Below are 15818 nucleotides of genomic sequence, written 5' to 3'. Positions count from 1 at the left end.
AAATAGATAAATTAAAGGTATGTGATTACTGATACAGAGTGTGCTTTGTTTGGAGTCAGCGTGCTGTATGAATACAGCCATCTGGTTTCATAAACTACATTTGGGTGACACTACACTGTAGTGTTTACATAAACTATGGTTTAACTGATGTGTGAATTATATATTATCTGTGCCAAAGGTGAATTTTTCAGGCGCTCTCCACTGCTGTTCGTCTTTTCGCCCTCTTTGTAATATCACGGCTAGCCAATAGATGGCATCATCTCTTTATGAAAAGTTGCCCTTTGAAGCACCACTTTTGACTATCACTAAAAAGACAAAAATATACTAGGCAACACTTTATTTCAGGCAGAATAAATGATCCTTAACCAAACAGAGCAGAATTTATAGCTGTGACTTAAGACTCTGCTCAGTAGATCAATTTTTGCTTATTTTTTATGGCTATAAGTTGTTGGAAGGTTGAGGCCTACACTTGTTCTTCAGAATGAGAAATGGAAATACTGAATTAGGTAGGCTTGATCAATGCCAGGAGATAAGGCACTCTCTGGATCCATCCACGTTTCATCACTTTTGTGCAGACCTCAGCCTTCTCTATTGGAAAGTCCAACCTTCTCTTACTGAGAAATCAACTACAGAGAATTCTAGAGGTAATGAATTGTGTAGGTCATTTTCAGATGGGATTTAATGTTATTCATAAGACAGAATTAGCATGTGTTGTTCTTGTATTACCTTTGTCATGAACTATATTGGGGAATATGCCCACCTTGGTCCTATTGACCTCTTAGCAGTGTTTAATAACTAGTACTCAACTACTTCTGGATATCTACAAGGGTTGGGGGCCAGGGGTGAGTTCCGGCAGTCACTACTGCCAGTTTGCTTGTGGCTACGCGCAGAGAACCAGTTCGGGGGCATGGCAGGCCTGAGTTGCTGTGGTTCCAGCTACCCAGGCTGCCAAACCACTACCGGTTCAGCCAAACCAGTCCAAACCAGCAGGAACCCACCATTGTTGGGGGCACTGTTTAGATGGATTGTTCCTACCTAAACAGGTAGTTTCAGCCAATATTTGGAGAAGAAGCTTAACCCCATGAGGCTCATTCGTCTCCCCTATGTTGTTTATGAGACCAGCGGAAGGGAGCATCCATCATCCATAGATGACATCTTACACCGTGTCACCCTGGTCCAAGCCAGAGATATCATGAATATCCTGAACCATCATTTGAAAGCTCTGAGGATGGGAATAGTGAACAACAAGCACAGCTCAAATCTTATCAATGGGTGATCCAATATTAGCCCCAATATTTATTTTGGATAAGATTGTGCTCCTCTCAAAAGAAGTGATTTGTCATGTAGAACGGGTGAGCAGAGGGGTCCTTCACCTAGTTATGACTCTACTTAGAACAGAATACCTTAGTGATGGTGATTAAACATAGTTTTTATTGCAAAGAAAATGAAGACACAACAAAAGATTGCAGCTTATTTTTCACAATAAATGTTTATGTCAGCCTTTATAATGCACATCTATAAATGAGAACCTTATATTGGATGTTAAAGAAAAATATGAACTTTTTGTCCCTAAATACAGGTGTTTTCCATAGAAAGTCTTTCCTATCAGCTAACTTTTCCTTGCATGTAAATTCTTGATATTCATTATCTGCACAGCACCATGATATATTCACATGGGATCTGGGAAATCCTACATTCTAATCTTTCCAAACCTCCCTTCTTGGAATGCATTTGTAGAGAATCTTTTTATTCTGATTGTAACTTTTGGAACCTGCCTTTGAAAGAGGTCTCTGCAATATTTGGAATAGAACTGTAGAATTCCAAATTATCTATTTCAGGGGTGTCAAACTCACGTTATCGCGATGGCGTCATTTCACGTATTGGCCTTTGCTAAATTGAGCGTGGATGTGGCCAGCATGTGACACATCCCGCCTATAGGGTGGGAGTTTGACAGCCCTGATTTATTTGATCTGATGGGATTTCTATGCTGAGTCCAATCCTTGACATACAAGTCAAATAAGAGGAATCAATCATGCCAGAGACTGTGTTAGACTCAAAATAAAATATTGCTTAGATTTATTGCTGCATAAACAAATTAATACATTTCTGAACAATTCTTGGCAGAGCATATTATGACTATATAATAAGAAATCTGTCTTATGACACAGGATAGTTACTATATTCAATTCACATTCAGACTGCCAAAAGGACAAAAAACACAACTAGAAAAGATCAAAATGTATTTTTAAAAACCCAATAAATGTGCCCATGGCACTCTGAAATACTGGCTCAGAACATCTTTTCTGAGATCTCTACTGAGAAAGACCAAGTGAATTTATAATAATGGAATGTGCTTCCAGGGTAAACCCATCTATCATCAGACACACAATTTCTCTACTGTCTCATACTATGTGTAATATATGTGAACAAGAAGCAGGACATGCCATCCAGTACAGCAGTGCTCAGACTGCAGAGAGCCTGCCCAGCCTTCTTGGCACATGAATTCGGGACCCACAGACCAAGGAGGGATTTAAAAAAACCCAAAGCATAGTGACAGCCTTCTTGAAAAGTTCATTGTCTGGTGTTTGAAGACGGAAATAAAGAAGAGCATCCTGTGCAATGGGAGTAGCTTCACACAATTTATGTATTGCTGGGAGGGAAGGAAAGGAAAAGGGAAGAGATATAAGTGACAAAAGAGACAGATTGCAACCGCCAATTTTTCCCAACATGCCATATGCCTTTGTGGGCTACTGGTCCTTCTAAAAGGCTATTTTCTGGCAGCTGTGCTCAGCTCCCAATACGTTTGGAGAGTTCCAGATTAAAGAAGCAGATCTAAAGGCTTTTTCTTAAATAAAAAAATAAATAAAATGAATCAGAAGGATACATCTTGTTGCAACATTATGGGTTCTATTTGCGACATATACAGATAACATACAATTTTTTCTTCTTCTATGTATATATCATCCAATTTACCACTGGTTCACAACTGTGAGCACATGCGCACATGCATGGCATTCATGTGCACCTTCCACACATGCATGCTGCCTTTTTTGCATGCGCTTTGCTCACATGCGTGGTGTGCACGCATACACACGATATCGAAAACGATCCGGGGCAGGTGGGTCCACCCACAATTCGCCAGCACCCACAGTTCACTACTACCAGTTCAAGTGAACTGGTCTGAACCGGCTGAATACCACCTCTGCCCCAATTTCAAAAAGGCATTTGCTTTCTGGAAAAGAAAACCAAATCACAGTTATTGCAAGGGATTTTTTTTTTTAAAAAAAAGCATCTGAATCCTCCAGAATAAATGTGGTTGAGTAATGAAAAGGCCGTCTGAGGCATGAACTAGAAAAAGAGGCAGACATAATAGGTTTGGCTAAAGGCCAAAGTAATGGGAAGAACGATCACGCAGGGAATGAACAATTTGCAAAACAGCAGAGCAACTCTAAGGTATTTGGAAATGTGGTGAAATCATGCTGGTAGCAATGAGTGCAATTTATGTCAGAGAAAGCCTTGCTCGGTGAGTGTACATTTTGCAAGAAAGAAAACCAGGTAGGTCTTGACGTATGACCAGAATTGGGACCAGAATTTCCATTGCTAAACAAACCAGTTGTTAAATGAATTGCGCCCAATTATATGACCACCTTTTGGCCTGTTGTTTAGCAAATTCATCACAATTGTTAGGTGAATGATGCCATTATTATGTGAATCTGGGTTTTCCCCATTGACTTTGTTTGTCAGAAGCCAGCAGGGAAGACTGCAAATGGCCATCATGTGACCAAAGTGTCACCATGTTTTTTTTGTTTTGCCAGCTGTGCTCATATTCTAAGACATAAGGTAGGCTGACTCTTCTCTGTAAGCCTACTGAGCATGTCCGTTCCTTCTTCCTTCTTTCTGTTTCTGTTTGCCTGCTACGAGGAGGTAGGCTAGGAACTTTACCAGAATGTAGTTATTAGCCAGTAAGTTTGTTATTTATTTTATAATAAAAATGTGTTTTCTTAGAATCTACCTCGGGTTTATTTTACTTAATCATAAGGTATACTCCAAGGAAAAACCACGATTCACCCCTCATCAAACACAGGGCTGGATTTACAACCCTCACACAAAGGACCTTGCAATCATCATAAATACATGCTGGTTGCCATGTGCCTACATTTGGGATCATGGGGATACTGTGATGTTTGTAAGTGTGAGGACAGGTTATAAGTCACTTTTTTCAGCACCATTGTAAGTTTGAATGGACATTAAATGATTATTGCAAGTTGAGGACGACCTGTAATTATTACCAGTTCAGATCTTTTACAAAGAAGTTAATATTTTAAAAAAGTTATAAATATATTTTTTCAGAGGATGCTGACTAATTCTTCAGAATTGGGCGAAGGGAGAATGAAGATATCCTGGTGGGATTCAAATAATTTAACAACCGGTTTTCTGCCCTGTTGATTACTTCCAACAACCAGTTCACCAAATTGCTCAGAAAGTTAACAACCGGTTCAAGTGGTGCAAACTGGCTGAATCCCACCAGTGCCTATGATGTCCATATTCTCTACACATCATATATAATGATTTAGGATGAGTTTTAAAAATGAACATATTGGATATAAACGTCATGAATAAAATTAAGGCACTTAGTATTTTCCACCCAAGAAGCAATTTATTTAATAATTACTTTGATCCTTCTCAAATCAACCCATCATACAAGCCACAAAGATGTATAGCCTTATGTTGCTATTCAGTTGCAATGAAATCTTATTTCTTTTTTATTCTGCAATATTAAACCAGTTACTCAAGTTACTGGCCCTTATCAAATGCTATGTGACAAATTGGAAAGAAAATCCTTTTAATGTGTCTGTCTGTCTATATCTCTATAGATCTTTGGGTGATACTAAAACCTTTAGGATGGAAGCATTCCTGTTACTCTGACACGAACCCATTGATTTATTACTGCTAATACATTTGTAAGTTGATCATTTCTTCTATGCATCATTCCAAGTTTTAAAAAAAGATGTGAAGGTCAACATAACATGTTTTCTCTTTGGGCACGAATACCGTGTATCCAGATGATATTATTAATAATTATGAATATTTCTGATGGCCAATTAATATGTATAGAAAGCAAGCAGGGTGTGAAAATATATTATTTCTTAAAATTATTCTTGTATAGCAGGAGGGATGCTACTGTCTAAGTTGATCAAGATCAAGATGGATCATGAGTCACCAGTTCAAAGACAGCAGCTTCTGTTTTGGAAGGATTTTTTTTTAGCTGGTTTCAAAAGAAAATATCCTTTTACTGTATGAAAAAGGTCACTGATAATAATCCTTCCCTGGAGGTTTCAGTACCAGAAATAGAATGTTTTGTTTTATACTCTAGTCCTTGAGTTTGACTCATTGGATGACTTTGATGTTCCATGACAAATTTGATTATTCTAATTGACCATCTTCTCACCTACCATCCTAAAACTGGGTTACAAATAAGTGTACTTGGAAGCTCCTCTATTTTAAAACAATATTACCTTCATCCCTTCATAGCTTGCAAAGTAAAATACAATGACCAAGAAAATAAAATCCTGTCCTGTTTTTGCTGAATATGGAATAAACCACCAATTACCATGTTAAACATGATTATATCTCCCATGATGAGCAGAGACAGGCAACTAGGGCCCTTTACGACTTGTAGCCGAGTTCTGGAGTTTGAAAGCTGGAGAAGAAGTTATGCTCAGAGCACAGCGGTGCCCTGGCCCTGCTTGGCGCCTTTGGGATACTGCTAGGTTGGTGAGCGGTGCTCTGCCTGACTGGAGGAGGGGTTGTCCAGGGGGCTTATTTTCAGGGGGGACTTATATTTTTGCCCACACGAAAAATGTGGCAAGGCCTTAGTTTCAGGACAGATTGTATTTTCGGGGAAACACAAGTCTATGCATAAAACTGAAATATGATTCAGCTACTACCACATGATTAAATCAAGCTACAAGAAACATGATTTCTTTTTCCACACATTTGTTCAAAAACGATAAGCAAATAGACCTAGGTAGAAAATTTTCCAACCTGATTTGGTTGAAGGCAATTTTTAAACGGCACATTTGAAAGAACTGTGTTTATTTAAGCTACTGGTATGCCAGTTTCATCAGTTTTTATACACAATAACAACTTTATACTTTTTCTCTATACCCTGAGGATGGATATCTTTGAAATAATGAGATAATAAGACAAATAAAAGTAATATAGAGGAAACACTGTTTAAATATGAATATTTAGTAGCTATACATTTCATACTCTTGAGATAGCCACTTTTTTGAGATTGTCAATTTTCTATGAATGGATTTTATCAGAAATAAGGGAACCCAATGCAAACTTGGCATTGTTGTTCTTGGATGACCTTTGTCATGAGCTATATTGGGGAATATGCCCACCTTGGTCCTATTGACCTCTTAGTGATGTTTAATAACTACTACTCAACTACGTCTGTGACAGTTAATCCAGGGCGAGCAGCTTTTTTTCATCATGATGGGATATAAACATTTTGGTAGAATATGTAAAGATATGCCTTTTGTAGAGCTGGAAAATGTTTATTTTCTTCCCATTATTTTCCTGTAATTTTTTTCTCACACATCAAGAAATTCCTTACAAAAAGTACAGACTTTCCTTAGTAAAGCTATAAAATAATTCAATCTTTTTAAGTCTTAAAAATATAATGGCCCAGATAGAGGCAAACTGATTAAGAATTTATTCAGGCTGTGTAAAACTAAAACAATGAGGGAAACATATTAATATGATGATTAACAGTTAAACTTTTTTTTAAATTAGAGAGGGGACATAATCTACCTTTTATCCAAATGAAACATAACTGTTCTAATATTAAATAATTAGTGTCATGAAATATTACCAGAAGCCTGCCAGAAGACTGAGTACAAGTGAACTGAAAACTTTTTTACAATAATGATAGGGAGATTTTTTTCCCTGAGCAATACATATCAAGTTACAGTTCTTCCCTGCTGAAAGAGCTAATGGGAAATGCAGAGAGAGGGAAGTAAGATCAATGGACATTTGGCTGAGGGTGCAACTAGAAGACCATAATGGTTCCAACCATTATTCACATATTAACAAGTATTTTTGAGTAATTATATAACATTTTGAATAATTATGAATAAATTCATATTTTAGAAAAAACAGAACACCAACTACAGCAAATAATAGATTGTATCAGAGGTGGGTTTCTGCCAGTTCTCCCCGGATCAGGCGAACTGGTAGTGGCAGCTGTGGGAGGCTCTGCCCACCTGCCCGGATGCTTCTGTGCATGCGCAAAAGTGAGCCTGCGTGCAAGTGCGCACAAGCGAACCAGTAGTAAAATAAATTGAAACCCACCACTGGATTGTATCAATCATAACAGCTGTAATAAAAGGTTAACCATCACATCCCCAAGACATGGGAGAATTATACCTTCATTTGAGAAATGAGGATGTTGACAGAGAACTGCTATAAACAGAAAAATGGACTGGACTTTCTGTGATTTATTTTGCAGCTAAAAAACAAAGTTGAAATGACAAATCTTCAAACCAATCTTCTCCAATTTGATGTGTTAGGCCATAAATTTTATGGTAGCTGCAAAATGGAACTGCAGGCCAATGTCACTGGAGGGTATTATATAGGCCAAGGCTGTACCAACTGGCTGTATATTTTCCCCTGCTTTTTATATTGCATTATTTTATGTTTTATGCACTGTTAGGCACACAGACACTAAATTGAGATGGGTGAGTTATATAAGTTCTTTAAATAAATACAAGTAAACTTGAGTCTGGTGCAACACAAACCATGATTAATTAGCAAATACTTTGTAGCTTATGACAATGCCTGCAATAGAAGCTTAACTATATTATCTTATGTATGGTTTTATTCAGTCCAATTGACAAAGTTTGTTTAGCACTACAAACTATAAAGTATAGCCAGCTACAAGCTAGGTTAAAATGGGACAGGCTAATCTGTGGTTCTGAGGGCTGTGTATATAACTTGTTGAAAACTAAAATGGCTTGAAGCTTGTCAATTCTTCGATTGTCTGAGCCTGTAGCACAGTGGTGGGTTACGACCGGTACGCCCCGGTACGGACGTACCGGTGCCTGCCAGGAGCACCAGGTACCGTTCCAGTATGGTGCTCTGGAGGGCCCACCCGCCCGCCCTCCTTACAAGTATTTGAGGTTTCCGGGGCTTCCACGCATGGAGTGTACGGCGCCTGTGTGACGCTCCGCCAAGCAGCAGAGGTGTTGCGGAGCATCATGGGCAGTAAGTATGCATGCGCATGCTGCGTGCTGTGCATGCACACTGTGCACATTCATGTGGTGGACTCCCGGCCCCGTTGCACCGTATCAGTTGCAACAGGATCCAGAACCCACCACTGCTGTACACCTAAATGCCATGGATTGTGTGAACTTGAAAGATATATTTTGATAAACCTGCTTCACAATTTGCAAATAGAGGGAGCATAATAAATAAGTTTCAAATCATATGACACCCTGCAGACCAAAACTTACATCATCTTTCTTAAAGCTTTCCACCTCCTTTATGACCTATTCTCCGTATACAATTCTCAGGAGACTAGCTATAAAACAGAACAGTTATCAAAAGTCATTGGAATCACTCAAAGCAAAAAAAATCCAAACCAAACAAACAGTGGTTTACAAGGACAAACCCGTATTCTCTGCATGGCTAAAGGCAAGAAAGTAGGCCATGCAATTTGCTAATGAGGACTAGTCTGTAGAAATAGCATGTCTTTCCAACTGCATTTATAGATCTATAAAAACATTAGTCATGCAGGATAGGATTTTTCCCACAGCCCACTTGACAGTCATCAATATCAGAACCCTTGAGCTCATTCTTCCACAACCATCTAGCTAGCTAACATTGTTGTCTGTGAAATACCAGAACCTGCTTTTATAGCTTAGTTTACAAATCAGGTTTTAGTCATTTTTATAAAGGAACCAGGAAACTTTAGTCTAAGAAATGTGGAGAGAAGTAACTAATCAAGATACATGTAGGGAAAAGAACAAACACTACTCACACTAGTAACCCTTGATTTAACTTAGTTTGCCATTGGGTTTAAACATTGTGCTAAGCCAAAACAAATGAAACAAAATTACAACACAACAGAGAATTGTAAAATGGTTTGTAAAGTCTGGTTTACAATGCAACATACATGAGGTAGGCCACTATGATTTTTAAAAAAGCTTAATTTAGCACAATGTGTAAAAACGACTGTGTCTAAGAACAGAGAGAAAAGTATTTGAGGTAAATTATGCTGCTGTCTGTCTTTAATAACTGCTAAGATTTTTCCCCCCTTACCTGATAAGTCACGTCTCTCATAATTTGGTCTTCTACTCAATTTATTCCAACAGCATACTTTTCATTTACAAAGTCCAGATAGCTAAACTGGTTAAAAGCTAATTTAAATCATATTTGGCTCTCTGCAGCTTTGTAAATATTTATTTAGCATTTTTATTAGCTCAGGATCAACACTTTTATGCAACTGAGGTGATAAAGCTACTGAGGCATTAATGTTATCAGGTATAATTATTGCTTACTATGTTCTCTATGGAATTGTATTAAGTTGAAAAGGTACATTATATGTTTATTATAACACAGGTCATTTTTCGAATCTGGATGTGTTATATTTTCAGTTGCAAATGTATAAATCAGCAGAGAGTAGGCACACATGGTAATAAAATGTAGAATGAATTTATAAGCTGTTGTATGACTACATAAAATGAATTTGTTATCCTATATTGGTACAACATTTTATGGTTCAAATTCTACTAGCATAGAATTACTTTGTAGAAAATAAGTTTATTTTTACAGATAGATTACTACAGATTTCTCGATATCAAAACTCAGAGAAAATGATCATTGTATAGAAATCCAATTTTATCAGTAGAGTAAAATGGAGCAATTCCAAGGACCACAGCATACAATGGCTAAGGCTAAGCCATAATGTACCACCCAATATATTAAGCCATATTTTTTGGATTATAAAATATACCAGAGTATAAGACGCAGTAAGGTTTTAAAGAGGAAAAATTTTTTTTAAAGTTTTTGCACTCTGCATACCTCCCCAAAACAGCCCATTTTTCACGAAAACGGGCCTGTTTTTTCCCCCCAAAAAGGGCATGGATAGCCTTTAGGAAGCTTATAGAGTGCTGCTGGGGGCTGGGGGGGGGGCAAAAATGGGCTGTTTTTCGCTCATTTCTGCCCTCTCCAGGCCCCAGGAGCTCTCTGAAAGCTTTCTAAAAGCTATGCTTGGCCATTTTGGTGAAGGGGGCGCAGTTTCAGGAGGCAAAAAATGCTGTATTCAGTGTATAAGATGCGCCCAGATTTTCAGCTTCTTTTTTGAGAGAAAAAGGTGTGTCTTGTACTCCGAAAAATCCAGTACATAATTATTGATACTCTCTGAACTTGGTGATTTTCTTGCAGACATTTCACTACCAAACTAGACATCATCATCCCTGCACATCAGAGCATTAAGGTTAACTAATTTGGTAATGAAGCATCTTCAACAAAACCATCAATCTCAGAAAATACTAAGGATCTCACAGTTCAATCATGAGCTAAAAATATTCTCTTTTATCCATGATGTACCGCTTTTTTCATAATATAAGATGCACTTCCCCACCAAAACAAGTGGGTGGAAAGGTCTGTGCGTCTTATACTCTGAATATTATCGCAGGGGGAGGGGGTGGATGTGGTGCCAATCAGCTGTTCTAGAATGGGCTGCGGCGGTGGTGAACAGACTGGTGAACAGGCACCATCAAACAGGCCGCTGTGAATGGGCAGTGGCGAACGGGCCGCGCTGGTGGTGAATGGGCCACGGCAAACAGGCCAGATGAATACCGGATGGATGCTGGGAGGCAGAGGCAGATTTTTCCCCCTTGTTTTCCTCCCCAATAGCTAGATGCATTTTATAATCCAGAGTGTTTTATAGTCTGAAAAATACAGTAGTTAGTTGCTTTTTAGTAGGATATTATATAAACACTCATCTCCATTCAGTTGCCCAGACTCCACCCTGCAAGGGATTATGGAGTCTTTAAAAGATAATGATTGTGTGAACTGAGCCATGATTCAGAAACTATAGTCTATAGATGAATGCAATACATGTTTAAATCTATATTCATGGATTAATTTGGCAAGCTAAAACAGACTGTATTAGAAGATCAGGTGTTCCATGCCAGCTGTATCAAGATAATTTGTTTTAGTACTCCAGCCTCTTTTATTCTTTTTATAAAAGAGGCAGAGTACCAAAATTCCCCCCCAAAAAAACAATTAAATTAACTAAATCTGTCTTTTTGGAAAATCAATCTTTCTAATTAGCAGTTGGAAAGTAAATAGATACACATTAAAAACTCATTTAATTTTAATCATTCACATAAAATCTTGCCAATGTAGAATTACAGCATACAAAGTATTTACATATAACATGGAACACTTGAGAACAAAGTTTCTTTCCTATAAATATACATATTTGAAGGACCACCATAAATAATATAAATAATCTATAGTAGTAAAAGAACAAGTTATATCTGTAAGCATTTATTTTTTGCTCCAAGTATATGCAAGCATTGGCTGTAGCACTGTCTAATCATACTGGTTTACTCAGTAGAATCCTGTTGTGATTTTTTCATTCACATTAGTATTTGTAAAATAGGAAATAAGTTGCAAATCAAAGAAAATATAAAAATGTTGGAGTACATTGCAGGTTTAAGATTATTTATGCCACTTTTATCATGCACTTGACCACAGAACAGTATTGACCAGTTTGCAGTAGGCACAGTTGATGCTTGGGCAAAAAAGGAACATGCAAAATCCAACCACCCTTAAGTAAATATTCAAACAATCCAACCCACATTTAATAGTAACATCTTACTTCACTTCTGAAAATCTCAATAATCAGAATTTTCTCTGACTAGTTGTCCTGCAAGATCAAGACTGCACTCTTATTTTAGCCACACAGTAGGTGTCACATCACAGAACATTTGCTTCTCAGTTTATCCTTCTTTCGCCGCTGCTTTGATTTCTTGCCATCCACCTGCAGACTTACATTTCTTCTCTTTTCCAAATTAAGGAGCTCTTCAAAAAGCTCCTGCACATTGTAGTTCATTTTGGCTGAGGTCTCCATGAAGGAGCATTTCCATTTTGCGGCAAGGACTTCTCCTTCACTGGTGCCCACTTCTCTTTGAGGGCCATCGCTCTTGTTTCCTACAAGTATAATTGGGACTTTCTGAATGTCTCCTTTGATCTGACAGATCTGCTCATAGATTGGCTGGAGCTCTTCTATGGATTGCCTGCTGGTCACAGAGTATACTAACATGAATGCATGGCCTTTCGAGATGGAGAGCCTCTGCATGGCAGGGAATTGGTGGCTTCCGGTGGTGTCTGTGATCTGAAGAGTACAGATGTTCTTGTCACAGCTGATCACCTGGCGATACGTATCTTCAACAGTGGGGATGTATGTCTCCCGGAAGGTCCCCTGTATGAAACGAAGTACCAAGGAACTCTTACCAACACCTGCAGCTCCAAACACAACCACTCGGTAATCATTACTTTGCTCTGGCATCCTGCTTGTTCAGTGGGGACCAAGGAAGAACCTTGAATTTACATGTTCCTTTGGTGAATAGCCTGTCAAGGGAAAACAAATTAGATATCAGCAACTGAAGTTCCAACTTGTACTAAAATTCAACATTTGTTCCCTCCAAAACACAGCTTCAAGATTTTTAGCAAGGAATATGGTGCACGGGGATGACCCTGCTATTAGACAAAATGAAATGACAACTACTATGAAGAATCACCAAAATATGAGAGAGAGAAATATATTGGTTTGGCCCTCCACAAAATCCCAATTTCTCATGTGGCCTGTTGGGAAAATTAATTGCCCAACCCTAGTTTAGTTTAGGCAGTCTCCACCATCTTGAACATTTTCTGGATGTGTTGGATGTACTGTAATTTCCAGCTACTGATTCCAAAAGTCAGCATAACTACTGTAGAGGATTCTGGTAGACAAAGTCCATGCTTTTGGAGGGGTGGGTGGGGGGAACCAAATAGGAAAGTTTGCCCTATCTTCATAGGAAATTGTACTTGTTCAGATTATTTGTTATTCTAGCCTAATTCATCAAAGGGATCCCAAAGTTTCAGACACAACTCCGTCCCATAACTAGCTCTCCAATTACAAAAAAAAGAGGACAAACCAGAGATTAAAGTCCCAGATGGATGTCTGAGAATTTTCATAGACATTCAGAGATTAAAGGTGGAAACTATTGCATGTTCTTAAGAATATTTGGGCTACAGAGGTTGAGACAATCAAGAGTAGCAAAGATTTAACAGTATTCTATCCTTCATTACTGCCTACTGTGGATCTAAATTTTTGCAGGCCTAGATGTTCTGAGTACTAAGCCACGCCAAAAGCTGACCGGCAACACCCCCGTTAAAGGATTGCCTATATTGTGATATAATAGAGACATATTTCATGGTCAGCTAATGTTAAGCAAATCACAATGTGGCTTCTTAGTTTAATGCTTCATGTACAAGCCAATCTCCAAACCACATGGTGTCTTTTTCCATGAGTGCAGTCCAAATGTTTATACCTACACAGAATTGAGAATTTCAGAATTCCATTCCCGTTGCATAAAAATCAGGTCTATAAAAGGTAAAGGTATCCTAGAGTCAAGCGTGCCTCCTGACTCCATGGATACAATGATGCAGTGATCTTAATAATAAGATCTTGTTGCTCCCTGCTCCGGGAGACTAGAGTTGTAAAATTCACTTCCTGGAGGTCAACTCATCCAAATACTAACCAGGGCCAGCCATGTTTATCTACATTGTCTGATAAACTACCTTTAAAAAAAAAAAGCATCACAGGTCAATTTTTCCAGAAAGAAAGTGGTGGAGGAGGCGCAACAACTTCTGATACATGAACATCCCGTTCTCAAGCCTGCAGTACTAAATGTTTATAAGATTAAGTTTCTCAGAAATAAAGAGGAACATCCTCCCAAGCAATGGTTAAATTGGCTTAAGATCAACGGGGTTTATAGACACTTACCGCTCGCACGCGCGTTTCCCCTCACACCCGGAGTTAAGAGACCGCCCATCATCTAACCGGGATTCCAGTCAAGCGTGGATTCCGATCGTGGGAACGCGCTCAGAGACCGAAGTCTCGTCCACCACCACCCTCCAGGCCAGAGGAAACGACACGTGTTCCTTCGCCCCAACACCGGAGAGCCGAGCAGGCCTGCCGACAATCGGGAGGCCAAAGAGCGAGGCAACCTCGGAAGCGGCAGTCCGGTCAAACACGCACCTCACGGGAAGCCAGCCGAGCAGAAATCCAGTCCGGTATTGGTCGTCTCCGCGCCTTCCAGAGCCTGGGGAGGCGGGACCGCTGTCCTCACGACAACCGGGCAACAGGAGGGATGCTCCCTGAAAACGAGCTACCTCCAAGCCCCGGCCTGGAGCAACTTCCCGCCCTGGGAGAGAGTAGCCCTTCCTTGCGCTTTATCTGCCTCCCTGGCGGCGGCTCAACAGTGTGGCATGTGCCCGGTGGTCCGTCTTCTTCTCTTACTCGGTACGGCTGGAAAGCGGAGCGAGCGGCCAGGAAGGAGATCAGCCCAGCGCTGCCGCCGCCGCCTCGTTCATTCATTCATTAAATCCTCCCCTCTGGGAGGGAGAGGGAGAGGGAGGAGGGTGAGTAAAGTTCTTAGGATTGCGCAGGGACCAAGCGGCGGCTGAGCCGGTGGGCTGGAGAGAAAGCGATCCCCGCGGGATCTCCCCTCAGGCGACGCCCCCTTCCCTTCTCTGTGCAAGCGGGCCGTGTCTCTGGGGCGCCAAGATCAGAATGTGGGAAGTGCTGCATCTGTTGAATTATCTTGCTTGGTCATTAACGGTGACACATAGAAGTACAATCAGAGGAATGAAATGGCAGCAGCCTATGTATGTATGCATTTGTGTGTGTGTGTTGTGTGTGTGATATATTTATATCTGATGTGTGTGTGTGTGTGTGTGTGTGTACTGATGTATACACACACACACACACATATATATATGACAAATTATTTGCAGTTTTTATATTGCACTAAATACTATTTATCTTTTTTTTTAATTCATGGAATTTAAAATTACGAATTTAGTGGTCCCTGAGATCCCAAAGGTTGGTGAGCCCTGTTCTAGAATACTTCCCTCTTCCTTGCAGCTATCCATTATAAAATGAAATGCTAATAAATCTTGGAGATCCTATATTAAAGCAGCGATAAGAACCAAAGCAGTACAGGTAATTCTTGATAGTTACTGTATTTTTCAGATTATAAGATGCACCTGACTGTAAGACACACCTTAATTTAGAAGAGGAAAACAATAAAAAAAAAGGTCTTTGGCCTCCACGCCCCTTTTTGGGGCCTTTTTTGGCCCTTTTCCAGCTTATTTTCTACCCATTTTTGAGGCTTTTTTCAGCCGTTTTTGGATACTTTTTTGGCCCATCTTTGAGGCTTTTTGGCCCATTTTTGAGGCTTTTTTGGCTCGTTTTGGGGGGTTTTTTTGGCCCATTTTTTGGCTTTTTTGGCCTGTTTTCTTTGGAAAAAATGGCCCAAAAAGCCTCAAAAAAGGGGTGAAAAAATCTCAAAAATTGGCCAAAAAGGCCTGAAAAAGGTCCGAAAACGGGGCATGCGGAGGCCAATAAATGGCCGGTGGTTGAGCGGGGCTTCGGCAATATTCAGTCTATAAGACGTACAGACATTTTGACCCCCCTCTGGGAGACAAAAAGGTGCATCTTATAATCTGATAAATAGGCTAGTTTAGTG

The 15818-nt window shown here is 39.6% G+C and overlaps 1 protein-coding gene across 1 annotated transcript; it reads right to left on the bottom strand.

Annotated features, from left to right (window-relative positions):
- Window positions 1-11157: 11157 nt before the first annotated feature.
- DIRAS3 (DIRAS family GTPase 3) lies at window positions 11158-14983 on the bottom strand. Its single transcript, XM_032217389.1, has 2 exons — window positions 14072-14983; window positions 11158-12654 (listed from the first exon to the last, which is right to left on the bottom strand). Exon 2 carries the CDS (start codon window positions 12590-12592, stop codon window positions 11996-11998), a length of 597 nt encoding a protein of 198 aa, XP_032073280.1. The 5' UTR covers window positions 12593-12654; window positions 14072-14983; the 3' UTR covers window positions 11158-11995.
- Between the last annotated feature and the right edge of the window lie 835 nt (window positions 14984-15818).

Source organism: Thamnophis elegans, chromosome 5 (genome assembly GCF_009769535.1).
Source record: "Thamnophis elegans isolate rThaEle1 chromosome 5, rThaEle1.pri, whole genome shotgun sequence".
In the NCBI taxonomy this organism is placed as follows: domain Eukaryota; kingdom Metazoa; phylum Chordata; class Lepidosauria; order Squamata; family Colubridae; genus Thamnophis; species Thamnophis elegans.
This window is presented reverse-complemented; position numbering and strand designations above follow the sequence as displayed.

Bases quoted from the DNA above. Each gene is read 5' to 3' on its own strand.
- DIRAS3 (XM_032217389.1), bottom strand. From the start codon at position 12,592: ATGCCAGAGCAAAGTAATGATTACCGAGTGGTTGTGTTTGGAGCTGCA.